Genomic DNA, 14,162 nt, shown 5'->3' with positions numbered 1-14,162 from the left:
CAAGGAAGTCAGAAATAAGAGGGAGGAGGGGGGGTGAGGCTGGACGACCACCTCACCCTGAAACGGGGGTCTCTGCTCCTTCCTATCCCTGCAACCTGGGCTCATCCACTGGTTCCTTTGGGGGGGGTCTCCGTGGTATGTGCGGGGGGGGGCTTCAGTAGGTGCCAAGCAGCTCCCTTCCCACAAGGGGGGGGGTCAAGAAAGGGAACAGAACAGCAAAGAAGAAAGAGCTTTTCAGCTTTTGGGGGGGGCAGGACGGCGGGCGAGAGAGAGGAAAGGAGGGGGGGGGTCTTCGCCGCGTCGAGGGCCCCCTAGAGGAGATCTAGCGGGCTCCTGGGCGGACATCCAACCGGTGCAGCGCCGCGCAAAGGGAAAGGAGAGGCGGACAGGGACGGAGGGAGGCCGGCGGGGCGGGGGCGGCGAGGGGGCGGTCAGGCCAGGGCGGGGCGGGGGCCGTCCAGGCCGGACGAGAGGCAGGAGGACCGGACGGCGAGCCAGGCTGTCTGGGGCACCGCCGGAGACGCACCGCCGCCGCCGCCGCTCCTTGCGCTCCTGCCCGGACGGCGCCGCTGCCCCAGGCCCGACGGCAAGACGGTCCCGGTCGCCCGTTCCGTAGGCTCCGGGGCTATGGAGCTCGCCCGACGGCTGCTCCTGCTGCTCCTGCTCCCCGCCTGCCTGGCCGCTCAAGCAGGTAAGCCCGGACGAGGCGCCCGGGGGTCGCCCGCCTGGGGGCGGCCGGGGGTCGTCGGGAGCTGCCCGGGGGGAGGGTCGGGGGTCCCCCCACCCAGTCCTCTCGGGCCGGGAACCTGACGGGAGGTGGGCGCTGCAGGGGGGGCAGGGGGGTAATTTGCGCGGAGAAGCCCGGACGGGACCTGTCTCGGTCCCGCGGGGGGGGGCGAGGAGGAGGAAGGGGCAGCCTCTTCGGTGTCCACTGCCCGCCGAGGTGCCACCGCCGCCAGGTCCAGTCTCTGAGCCTCAAGCACCGGCAGGTGGCGGGCGCGGGTCCGACGGGGCGCCGCCACGTGGTGAGCTGCCTCCCGCGGGTCGTTTGCTCGACCCCCCCCTCCCCAGCCCCGCGGGCGCGCTCCCTCGACGGGCAGGCAGAGGATAGTTAATAATAATAATAATAATAATAATAATAATAATATATTAAAAATAAACAATATGCCAAATCCAGTCTGAACATCTGGCTGACTGTGCGATGATCCATAATAATAATAATAATAATAATAATAATAATAATAATAATAATAATAATAATAATAATAATAATAATAATAGTTGGGAGGGACCTCGGAGGTCCTCTAGTCCGACCCCCCTGCTCAGGCAGGACACCCTACACCATTTCAACAGCTGTCCAGTCTCTTCTTAAAAACTTCTAGTATTGGAGAATTTACTGCTTCTGGAGGCAGGCAGTTCCACTGGTTAATTGTTGTCACTGTCAGGAAGTTTCTCCTTAGTTCTAGGTTGCTTTTTTCCTTGATCAGTTTCCATCCGTTGCTTCTCCTTCCTTTCTGGTGCTTTGGAGAAGAGCTTGACTGCCTTTTCTTTGGGGCAGCCCCTGAGAGACTGGAAGACTGCTATCCTGTCCCCCCTCGTCCTTCTCTTCCTTAAACGAGACCGACCCAATTCCAGCAACCTTTTTTTATATGTTTTCCTATAGGTTTAGAAGGGGAGGGGGAGGGTCGAGCGCCCCCCAGCTCCGACCAGGCAGCGATTCTCCGGGTGGGGGGCGCGGGTGGGGGGGGGTCTCCCGAAGCTGCCGGGGAAGGGAAGGGAGGGGAGGGGGCGGCAGCGGCTCCGGAGCGGCCGCCTCGCCTTCCCCGCTGCCCTCCCCGCGGCGGCGCGGCGTCTGCCCAGACAGGGCGGCCTTTGTGCGTCGGGAACAGTGAGCGAGTGTCCGCCGCGCTGCCTCCCGGGCGGGGCTTGTTTGCCTTTGGGCGGCGGCCCGAAAAAACCCTTTGGCGGCCCCCCCCACCCATGCCAGGCGAGCAGCGCCCCCCCCTCCCCGACGTGCCCCTTCCTCCGGGACTCTGCTTTGCCCGCCTTCGCTCCTGGGCCTTTTGGGGATCCCTCCCCTCGACCTGCACCTCCCACCCCGGCTCGGAGAAGCCCCCCCTCAATTGGGTGGCCTCCTCAAGTATCCCTGGCCGTCGAGGGGGGTTCGTGAGGAGGAGGAGGAGGGGCTGCCGGGAGAGCGAGATGGATGAGAGATAAATTGAATAAATTAATAAGAAAGGAAGGAAGGAAGAAAGAAAAAGGAAGGAAAGAAGGAAAAAAGAAAGAAAAAGAAAGGAGGGAAGGAAGGAAGGAAAGAAAGAAAGAAAAAGGAAGGAAGAAAGAAAGAAAAAGGAAAGAAAGAGAAAGGAAGGAAGAAAGAAAGAAAAAAGAAAGAAAGAAAGAAAAAGAAAGGAACTAAGGAAAGGAAGAGAAAGGAAGGAAAGAAGGAAAGAAAGAAAGAAAGAAAGAATGAATGAATGAATGAAAGAAAGAAAGAAAAAGAAAGGAAGGAAAGAAAGAAAAAGAAAGAAGGAAGAAAGAAAAAAGGGAGGAAGGAAGGAAGGAAGAAAGAAAAAAGAGAAAGAGAAAAAGGAACGAAGGAAGGAAAGAAAAAGAAAAAAGAAAAAGAAAGGAAGGAAAGAAAGAAAGAAAGAATGAAAGAAAGAAAGGAAAGAAGGTAGGGAGGAAGGAAAGAAGGAAGGAAGGAAGAAAGAAAAAGAAAGAAAGAAAGAAAAAGAAAGAAAGAAAGAAAGAAAGAAAGAAAAGATAAGCGTCTTCCTGGCTTTCTGGCACTGCCCGGATGCCTCTGGCACTCATTGCCACTTGATGTTCCCATGCCCCGTGCTTCCCCCCCCCATGGGGTGGGTCAGCCAGGTAGGGGGGGTCCTTTCCTGAAGTTGGCCTGCCCTGGTGGGAACCCACTTGGATCGGGGGGGCTCAAAAACAGGTGGATCCTTTTGGGGGGGATCTAGAGAGGTCATCTAGTCCAGGGGTCTTCCAACTTGACCCTTTGATGACTGGTGGACTTCAACTCCCAGAATTCCTCAGCCAGGCACATGCGTTGGAAGACCCCTGCTCTAGTCCATCTTCTGATGACCTGAGAGGGATCACGTTGGTGTGTGTCTTTGTGTGTGTGTGTGTGTGTGTGTGTGACATCATGACAGGGAAAAACCCCAAGAATTGACAACCCAGGGATCATAGCATCAAAGTCGTTGAAAGCGACAATGGGGCTTTACACCCGTGGACCACCGCACGCCGTTTTGGTTGCCAAGAGCTGAAAAAGAGGTTGAGACTGTAGAAAGAGGGAGCAGAGAAGAGCAACCCAGAGGATGAGGAGACCGGAGGCTAACACATACAAGGAACCGTTTCTGGAACTGGGAATATCTATACACGATCCCAGTATTCCAGTGTTTGAGGGGTTGCCCCAAAGGGGAGCGGGTTCAAATTATTCTCCAGAGCACCAGAGGGCGGCTAATTAAGGAGAGAAGCAACCTGGAATTAAGGAAGAATTTCCTGACAGGGAGAACAATTAACCCGTGGAACAACCGGCCTCCAGAAATTGTGGGTGCTCCATCACCAGAGATTTTTTTTTTTTTTTTTTTTAAAAGACTGGACAGTCACCTATCTGAAAGGATATATAGGACCTCCTGCTTGAGCACGGGGCTGGACTACATGACCTCTTGAGGTCCATTCTAGCCGTAGAATTCTAGGATTGCAATGCCTACTATTAGTCCAACGGGGGGATGATGGGAGCTGTTATCTTAGCCTCCCAGTCTCTTCGGCAGTGAGAGGAAAGATGACCCCCATTGCGCCTGTTGAACTTCTGCCTGTGTGCACTGTGGTGATCCCACCGCTGGGCTTCGAGTTCACGGGGTGACGTTTTGGATCCGGCCCGCTTCTGCCAGCTCAGCCTACCTCACAAGATGGTTGTCTGACCTGGTGGTCTCCCTGCCAAAATTCGGGCAAAAAGTGAGCAAGGAAAGTTTCTCTCTTGCTGAGGTTTAGGGGAAACCTTCCCTGTTGGGCTTCTGCCTGTTTGGCCCTCTGGAAAGTCTCTGGTTGAAGTGTGGATGGCTCTTTTCTTTCTTCCCGATCTCTCTCTCTCTCTTCTTCCTTCCTTCCTTCTTCCCTCCCTCCTTTCCTTCTTTCCTTCCTTTCTCCCTCCCTCCCTCCCTCCCCTCCCTCCCTCCCTTCTCATTCCCTGTCTCCTTCTTTCCTTCCTTCTGATTCCCCATCTCCATCTCATTCCCCATCTCCTTCCTTCCTTCTTTCATCCCTCCCTCCCTTCTCATTCCCCATCTCCTTCCTTCCTTCTTTCATCCCTCCCTCCCTTCTCATTCCCCATCTCCTTCCTTCCTTCCTCCCTCCCTCCCTCCCTTCTCATTCCCCATCTCCTTCCTTCCTTCCTTCTCATTCCCCATCTCCTTCCTTCCTTCTTTCATCCCTCCCTCCCTCACTCCCTCTCTTCTCATTCCCCATCTTCTCCCTCCCGCCCTCCCCTAACTCCCTTTCTGCCCTACACCTTGTGCAAACGGAGGGCGGACAGACTCAGCCAGGCCCAACACACGGTTGGGGGGGGGGAGGAAATATCATCCCCTTTTAGCAGGGAGGGACGGGGGGGGGCTCAGCCCCAGGAGACCCCTCCGGGCAGGTTGCCAGGAGCGCTTTGATCTCCCCTTTCTGTCTCTTTGGAAGGCCGGCCGCCCCCCTCGGACAGGAGGGAGAGAACTCTGATTTGGGGGGGTCCTGAGGGGCCACCCTCCCAGCTTTGGTGGGGGGGAATCTTCCCTGCCATCCCGGCCAGGGTCTGCTCGGCCGGGGGGGGGGTCCCGGGGCTGCAGCGAAGACTCTAAAGATAGCAGAGGCTCCCTCAGCAATGAAGCCGCTGCCTTTGGCGTCCACACAGAGCTCTTTGTCGGCTGGGGTGGGGCCAGGCCAGGGGAATGTCCCCCCCACTTCCGAGGGGGAAAGGCAGCCCCCTGAGCCAGCAGCTGCCCTGCCAAGGGGGGAGGGGGGCGCTGCTGGTGGAGGGGAGACCCTTTGGCCTCTCTGGCAAAGAGTCCCGTGTGACCCCGCAACCTGGCATGGCTTTGCATACACACGCTTGAGGAATCCTTTGCAGCCGGGGCTGTCCCAGCTCTCCCTTCAGTTCCTCCTTAAGTCCCTGGGTGCCGGCCGAAAGAGAGGCCAGTGAGGACATCTAGACCAGTGGTTCTCCACCTGTGGGTCAGGACCCCATTTGGGGTCGAACGACCATTTCACGGGGGTCGCCAAACAACGCAGTCCGCCATTTTTCCCCCCTTTTCCTTAGCTGTGCTCCTCTCTTTTATACTATTGGCTTTTGAAAGCCAATAGAATAGACTCTCTTGAATAGAGTCTAATTCTATTGGCTTTCCAAAGCCAATAGGAATTGTCCAGGCTGTCTCTGCCCTGCTGAGCCCGCCAAAAGTCCCATTCTGCAAACGGTGCTGCACCAGTTGAGTAGTCCTCGACTTACGACCGGTTGAGTAGTCCTCGACTTACGACCGGTTGGGAGGGGTCGCGGCATTAAAAAGGTTGAGAACCACTGATCTAGCTGGACCCGTGGCCAAGCGGGACACACACACACACACACAGCTCTGCGGCCACTTCTTGCGGCCAGTTCTTGCAAAAAAGAAATGGTGAAAACGGTCCCCCCCCCAGATGTGGCTGGTGTGATATACTACTACTACTACTACTACTACTACTACTACTAATAATAATAATAATAATAATAATAATAATAAAGTTGGTAGGGACCTTGGAGGTCATCTAGTACAACCTCCTGCTCAGGCAGGAAACCCTATATACCATTTCAGACAAAGGGCTGCCCAGTCTCTTCTTAAAAACTTCCAGTATAATAATAATAACAATAACAACAACAAAACAACAACAAAACAACAACAACAATAATAATAAAGTTGGAAGGGACCTTAGAGGTCATCTAGTCCAACCCCCTGCTCAGGCAGGAAACCCTATACCATTTCAGACAAGTGACTGTCCAGTCTCTTCTTAAAAACTCCCAGTATACTACTACTACTACTACCACCACTACTACTACTACTACTACTACTAATAATAATAATAATAATAATAATACTAATAATGTTGGAAGGGACCTTGGAGGTCATCTAGCTCAACCTCCTGCTCAGGCAGGAAACCCTATACCACTTCAGACCAATGGCTGTCCAGTCTCGTCTTAAAAACCTCCAGTGTTGGAGCACTCACCGCTTCTGGAGGCAGGTAGTTCCACTGGCTAATTGCTCTCACTGTCAGGAAGTTTCTCCTTAGTTCCAGGTTGCTTCTCTCCTTGATTAGTTTCCCTCCGTGGCTTCTTGTCTTTTACCTTTGGGGGCTTTGGAGATTCTGGGAAAGTTTGGAGTTTGGGATCTGGGGATCCAGGCAAAGGGACTCCCCCTTTCTGCCTTACGGCTGGGCCAGGCGGATCTGCAAAGGGCCCAAACACAGACAGCGGAAGGAAGGATTGGGAGGGTCTCAGGGGGCCTGGGGGGGGGGAATGGAGGACCCCAACCCTTCGGCCAGGGCTCAGGGTCTGCGCAGGGGGGCTCCTGGGCAGACGCAATCCGAGGGGAAGCCGGCATCTGTTGAGGGGTTGGAGAGAGGCGCTGGGGGGGATCAGCACCGAGGAGAGGGAATTTGAGGAGGGGGCACCATCCTCACCCAGCCGGCCTCTCCCCAACCCCCCTCTTCCCGCAGCCGACCCGGTGGTCGACGTCCTGAAGGCCATGCAGCTGCAGACGGAGCCCGAGGGGGTCCGCCGGACGACGGGCTTCTGCCCCGGGAAGCGTGCAGCAACGGGGTCCGGCCCGGAGGCGGCCTTCCGGATATCCAGACGGGCCCAGATCAGCGCCCCGACGCGGCAGCTCTTCCCAGGTACCCCACAGGTGGGGAGGGGGGAGTTGGTGGTAGGGGAGGGCGTCTCCCGGGGGTCGCCCAGAAAAGACGGCGAACCAGGCCAACCGGGACACGGCGAAGCCCCCGTCGGTTGCCTTCGTCCGCGGCATCCACATGGGAGGAAAGGCTTCACCAGGTGAGCTCCCGCCTGCAGGCCTTCCCGAGGGGGGGGGTGGCTTTTGCCCTTGGGCAGGGGTCGGCAACCTTGGCTCTTTTATGACGCGTGGACTTCAACTTCCAGAATTCCTGAGCCAGCACAGCTGGCTCAGGAATTCTGGAAGTTGAAGTCCACGCGTCATAAAAGAGCCAAGGTTGCCGACCCCTGCCCTTGGGGGTCCGGAGGAGGGGAAGGGGCGGTGGATCCCCCCACCCACCCCCTGCCCAGCCAGGGATCCCACCGGCAGCTCTGCCCCCCCTCCCTGCCCCCCGTCCAGGTGAGTTCCCCGAGGACTTCTCCCTGATGGCGCTACTGAAGGCCGAGCCGGGCCACCCGGCCGTCCTGCTCTCCGTCTACGACCGGCACGGCGTGCAGCAGCTAGGCGTCGAGCTGGGCCGCTCCTTGCGCTTCCTCTACCGCGACCAGGGCGGCCGGCCGGACCCCGAGGAGCTGCCGGTCTTCCGAGGGGCCAACCTGACCGACGGCAGGTGAGTCCCCGCCGCCCACGGGGGACGCTGGTCAGCCCCGTTGCGCAGGCTCTGGGGTCGGAACCCCCGGCGGAGCCTGTGAGTGACAGCCGTGGCCGTGGCAGCTAAGCCCACCTCTCCCAGGAGGGGGGGGAGAAGTGGGGGGTCTGCTTTGGGGAGCAGAACAGCCTGGGGGACCCCAGAAGGGGAAAGAGGGCAGGGGGCAGGTGGAGGAAGGTTCCAGGGTCTCCTGGGGGTGGCGTGTTTCTCGCCCACCGGCATCCTGGATCCCCCACTTGGCTCCGGAGGGTCCCAGTGTCGGTGTAGTGGTGGAGTTGGGGGTGACCCCCCCACACTTTCCTTAGTTGGCCCAAGCAGAAGCCGGAGACCCTCCCCTCTTTGCTGCTTGACCTCCAGTTCACGCTTGGAACCAGGAGGTGGACTGCGTGACCTCACGAACCCCTGCGGCTTCTTTGGCACTCCCCAGCTCACGCTCCTGGGCCTTGAGGCCGCAAGAGACCAGGGCTTGGGGGGGGGGCTGCCGGGGAGCATTTGGTCTTGGGCCCCCTCCCCTTGTGTCCCTTTTGCCGAAGGAGGCCTGGTCCCTAGGCCCTTTGGCTCCCTTCTTGTCCTTGCTTCAAGGCGCTTTTAGCTCTTTGGGGGGCTTAAAATCTGGGGAGGGGGTGTCAGAGGGGGGGCAGGAAGAGGAAGAGAGACGAGCAAAAGCTGAGCTGGCTAAGAGACCAACAGGGAGGGGGGCAGGGGAGGCACCTAGAACAGGTGCCCAGAAGCCCCTCCCAGCTCTTTACCTGGGACCGCAGACGGGTAGATAAGTTGGCACCTGGCACGCACCGGGCACTCTTCTGCCAGTTCTCCTCCCTCCCTCCGAAAGTCCTTCCCCAGCCTTCCGGTGCCCGTGTGGCTGCAGGGGCTGAGCAGGGGGGGTCCACCTTGTCCCCGCAGGTGGCATCGGCTGGCCTTCAGCGTGAAGAAGCAGCAGGTGACCCTCTTCCTGGACTGCGAGAAGAGAGCCAGCCTGCCCCTCCCGCGGGGGAACCGCCCCGTGCTGGACACCAAGGGCATCACCATCTTCGGGGCCCGGATCCTGGACGAGGGGGTCTTTGAGGTAGCAGCCCCCCCCACTCTTTTCACCGCCCTCCCCCCCCCCCGCCGAGGCTCCGAGCCCCACCTCACCTGCCCTGTGCCCCTGCCCCATCTTTTCAGGGAGAGATCCAACAGCTGCTGATCAGCCCCAGCCCCCGGGATGCCCAGGACTACTGCCAGCGCTACAGCCCGGACTGCGGGGGGCCCCCCCAGAAGCCACAAGCCCTGGAAGCTCGGCAGAGGCCCCCCAGGCCTGAGGTGAGGGCGGGGAAACAAGCTGCGGGGGGGGGGGGCGGTTGGTGTATTTTATTTGCTGGTGTTTGGCCCCCAAAGTCAAAATAATAATAATAATACTACCTTGACGTGGTTGTGGGGCTTGTGTACTCTGAGGAAGATGAGAGCTATGCCAGAGGTTCAACCATACTGGACAGGTCTCATCAGAGGAGTCAGACAAAGAGTGTCTCTCCCATAAAAAATATGGTGAGACGTAAATTGCAGAATGCCGGATACCGTCCGCTAGATATTGGAGTTCCTGGATATCTGGTGAAAAATGGGTTACAGGACTCAGGACTGTTGGCTGAGCAACCAGGGCCAGCAGCTGCAGAACTACTGGAAGAAAAGGTGTTTACCCGTCGCAGATACACAGTGATGGAAAACAAAGAAATAATGATCTGTTACTACAGATCAAGTCCAACAAGACGAGGATATCTAAAACGAATGCACCAGTTCTGGAAAGAACAACATCCAGAATCAGAAATAACAGAACAGAGACTAGCAGATCAACGCCGATTTATAATACGAAATAAAGTATTTACAGAAACAGAATTGGACGAACTGCAAAGGTTTACCCAGGGCAAAGAAATCAAAGCCTTACAAGAAGTAATTCAGAATGTAGAGGCAAACCAGGGGGAGTTGGCAGTGAAAGAATCCAGTAGAGATATACAACTGTTCTCATTTGGAAACCAGGCACCTCTTCCTCAGGAAGAACAAAACCCTCTAACTAAAGAAATAAAAGAATTGAAACAAAGAATAACTGAGCATCTAGAACAGCACAAAAACAACAGAATAAGGCTGCCTGCATTGAAGCTTGTTCCAAAGAAACAGCTAGCACAAGCATTAAAAGATGCAAATACTGCAATAGCAAGTATAAGCACCAATTCACTGCAAGAAACAAACCAATTAATGTACAGCACAGCTGCAGTTATAACAGAATACCTGGGATGTAAAATCAACAAAAAAGAAAAACAAACAAACAGTGCACCACAAAAATGGAAGGTTAGACTAGAAAATAAGATCAGCAAGTTAAGATCACATGCAAGCAAGCTAGAACAGATGAAAGAAAAGAAGCTGAAGAACAAGAAGACCAAAGAATACCTAATCAAGAAATACCACTTAGAAACAAGGAAGATCAAGGAAGCACTGGAAATAATAAAGCAACAAATAACAGCTATAGCCAGGAAAATCAGTAGATATGAAGCTCGAATTGCAAACTATAGGCAGAACCTCCAATTTCAATCCAATCAGAAACCTACCAATCCATTGGAGAAACTGCAATCCAATCAGAAACAAGGAAGAAACAGTGCCAATCCAGATATGGGAATCATCAACCCAAAGAACATATTCTGGAAGCAGAATGGGATAACCCAAAGAAATACACCAAGGATGCAGCTTGGTTAAAAGAGGTGGATGCAAATAAAACAGAAGTTGAAATGAAAGAACTAGTAATAACAACAAAAATGGTAGAAAAAAGAGCAAAGAAAATCAAAAATTGGTCAGCACCAGGTGAAGATGAACTGCATGGGTTTTGGTTGAAACATCTAACTGTTATACACCCACTCATTGCCAAGCAGTTCAACAATATACTACAAGGAGGAGAAATTGAAAAGTGGCTAACAACTGGGAAAACCTACCTAATAATGAAAAATCCAGCAAAAGGGGCAACACCAGGTAACTACAGGCCAATTACCTGCTTACCAACAACTTTCAAATTACTAACTGGTGTGGTAGCTGATGCAGTACAACAGCATCTAGTTGAAAACAATCTCTTTCCACCTGAGCAGAAAGGAAACCGCCCCAATAGCAGAGGAACAAAAGATCAACTCCTAATAGACAAAATGATCTTGGAAAACTGCAAGAGAAGGAAGACCAACCTGAATGTGGCATGGATTGACTACAAAAAGGCATTTGACTCTCTGCCACATGATTGGATAATAAAGTGCCTAGAAATAACAGGAGTCAGTAGAAACATCAGAAAATTTGTGCAAAGATCGATGGCACAATGGAAGACACAGTTGCAGATCAATGGTGAGAAGCTGGGAGAGGTTAATATCAAGAGAGGAATATTTCAAGGAGATTCATTATCACCATTACTATTTGTTATTGCACTATTTCCTCTGTCAACAATACTGAATAACTCAGGACATGGCTATCAAACATCAAAAACATCTGCAGACTATCCCACCTCCTTTACATGGATGATCTGAAGCTGTATGGAAAAACATCATCTGAAATAGAATCGCTGCTCAACACTGTCCGTATATATAGCCAAGATATTGTATGGAGTTTGGCTTGGACAAATGTGCCACACTTACTATCAAACAAGGAAAAATAATGAAAACTGAAGGAATCAAGATGCCCCACGAAAATAACATTAAGAGTCTGGATGAGGAAGAGTACTACAAATACTTGGGTATCCTTCAAGCTGACAACATCAAGCACACTGAAGTCAAGAAAAAGATTAGAGGTGAATACATCAAGAGAGTGAAGAAGATCTTAAAATCCCAAACTCAATGGAGGAAATACCATAAAGGCAATCAACACCTGGGCAATCCCAGTCATTAGGTACACAGCTGGAATAGTGGACTGGACTCAAGCAGAACTAAAAGCAATGGATAGGCAGACCAGAAAAATAACGACAATGAATCATGCCCTTCATCCACGCAGTGACATTGATAGACTTTATCTACCAAGGCAAATAGGGGGGCGTGGAATGCTACAAGTACATCAGATGGTTGAAGAAGAAAAAATGGCTTTGGAAGAATATCTGAAGAACAATGATGAAGATGCACTGAAATTAGTATATCAGGAAGGCTTACTAACTACTGGAGAGACCAAACTGGCCTACAAGAAAGACCAAATGAAGAACAGAATAGAGGCATGGGAAGACAAAGCACTACATGGCCAATACATGAAAAAAATAGCTGGGAAAGCAGATAATAATAAAAACCTGGCAATGGCTAAGAGCAGGAAAATTGAAGAAAGAGACCGAGGGACTAATTCTGGCTGCACAAGACCAAGCCTTAAGGACAAATGCATACAAAGTCAAAATTGAGAAGACAGCAACAGACAGTAAGTGCCGCCTATGCAAAGAAGCTGAAGAAACAGTGGACCACTTGGTAAGCTGTTGCAAGAAGATTGCACAGACTGATTACAAGCAGCGGCATGACAAAGTAGCAACAATGGTGCATTGGAAGATCTGCAAAAAATATCATTTGCCTGTAAGCAAAAACTGGTGGGATCATAAAATAGAGAAAGTCATAGAAAATGATAAAATTAAACTGCTCTGGGACTTCAGAATTCAAACAGACAAGCACCTGCAACATAACACCCCAGACTTAACAATTGTCGAGAAGAAAGACAAAAAAGTCTGGAGAGTGGATGTGGCAGTGCCTGGAGATAGCAGAATAGAAGAGAAAGAACTGGAGAAGATAACAAAATACAAAGACCTACAAATAGAAATAGAAAGACTGTGGCAAAAGCAATCAAGGGTAGTACCAATAGTGATAGGCTCCTTGGATGCAATCCCAAAACAACTGGAGCACCACTTGAACACCATTGGCATTGACAAATTCGCTATTAGTCAATTGCAAAAGGCGGCCTTACTAGGAACTGCTTCCATCCTGCGACGATATCTGTAATACCATCAAACATCCACATCTGCCTATCCCAGGTCCTGGGTAAGGATTCGATAGGTAGACAAAATGCCAAATCCAGTCTGAACATCTGGCTGACTGTGCGATGAATGATAATAATAATAATAGTAGTAGTAGTAGTAGTAGTAGTAGTAGTAGTAGTAGTAGTAAAGTTGGAAGGGACCTTGGAGGTCATCTAGTCCAACCCCCTGCTCAGGCAGGAAATCCTATACCGTTTTGAACAAATGGCTGTCCAGTCTCTTCTTAAAAACTCCCAGTATAATAATAATAGTAATAATAATAATAATAATAATAATAATAGTAATAGATAATTACAATAACAACAACAGCAACAAAACAACAACAGCAACAACAACAATAATAATAAACAATTGTCGATAAGAAAGACAAAAAAGTCTGGATAGTGGACGTGGCAGTGCCTGGGGACAGCAGAATAGAAGAGAAAGAACTGGAGAAGATAACAAAATACAAAGACCTACAAATAGAAATAGAAAGACTGTGGCAAAAGCAAGCAAGGGTAGTACCAATAGTCATAGGCGCCTTCGGTGCAATCCCAAAACAATTGGAGCACCACTTGAACACCATTGGCATTGACAAATTCGCTATTAGTCAATTGCAAAAGACGGCCTTATTAGGAACTGCTTCCATCCTGCGACGATATCTGTAATACCATCAAACATCCACATCTGCCTATCCCAGGTCCTGGGTAAGGACTCGATAGGTAGACAAAATGCCAAATCTAGTCTGAACATCTGGCTGACTGTGCGATGATCCATAATAATAATAATAATGTTGGAAGGGACCTTGGAGGTCATCTAGTCCAACCCTCTGCTCAGGCAGGAAACCCTATACCATTCCAGAGAAATGGCTGTCCAGTCTCTTCTTAAACACTTCCAGTGTTGGAACATTCACCGCTTCTGGAGTCAGGTGGTTCCACTGGTTAATTGTTCTCACTGTCAGGAAATTTCTCCTTAGGTTTTGTGCTTGGAACCCCAATTTTTGTAAGGGGGGGTGGAAAGGGGGGAGCAGGATGGGCTTGTCTGAACACACAACTGGACTCTGTGGCGCATTTGAATGCCAGCGGGAGCCCCCGCAGCACAGAGAGAAGGTGCCGAGTGATTTTAAAATTCAACGAGTTGAATATATGCATTTTTTTTTTGTCGGTTGGAGGGCAAAAGAAAGGGAGTTTCGAGGTGGGAACGGCCGCAGGATTCGTAGGATTTTAGCTAGGGCTTTTAAAGGCCATCTAGTCTGACCCCCTGCCCCCTCCCCCGAGTGCCAGACTCCCACAGGCATCTCAGGCAGATGGTGGTGTGGGAAGGAGACCCCCCCCTCGCCTGTCCAGGCCACTGGACCCCCTGCCGAAGAGGCCTCGGTCTGCGTCTGCTTCCTGGGTCGCGTCTTCTGGGTCTCGTCGTGGGAACAGCGAAGTCTCCTCTCTCTCAGCTGGGGGTCAAACTGTCCCCACCAACGTCAGCCCCCCCCTTCTTGGGGCTTTTGCTTCCTGGTCCCCCTGCGTCCCCCTGGCCTTCAAAGGGAAGCTCCTGCATTTAAACTGGGATTTAACGC

General features: G+C 52.2%; 1 protein-coding gene across 1 annotated transcript in view; it reads left to right on the top strand.

Moving 5' to 3' along the window:
- Positions 1–431: 431 nt before the first annotated feature.
- The window catches only part of COL11A2 (collagen type XI alpha 2 chain), a 50,901-nt gene continuing 37,170 nt past the window's right edge, over positions 432–14,162 (top strand). Inside the window, exons 1-5 of the mRNA XM_039365966.1 lie at positions 432–691; positions 6,736–6,912; positions 7,368–7,578; positions 8,521–8,683; positions 8,782–8,919. Of these exons, the coding sequence (XP_039221900.1) occupies positions 628–691; positions 6,736–6,912; positions 7,368–7,578; positions 8,521–8,683; positions 8,782–8,919 (753 nt within the window). The 5' untranslated portion in view covers positions 432–627. The remainder of the gene's footprint in view (positions 692–6,735; positions 6,913–7,367; positions 7,579–8,520; positions 8,684–8,781; positions 8,920–14,162) is intronic.

This window comes from Crotalus tigris, unplaced genomic scaffold (assembly GCF_016545835.1).
Source record: "Crotalus tigris isolate CLP2741 ecotype Arizona unplaced genomic scaffold, ASM1654583v1 scf7180000020216.623372, whole genome shotgun sequence".
NCBI lineage: Eukaryota > Metazoa > Chordata > Lepidosauria > Squamata > Viperidae > Crotalus > Crotalus tigris.
This window is presented reverse-complemented; position numbering and strand designations above follow the sequence as displayed.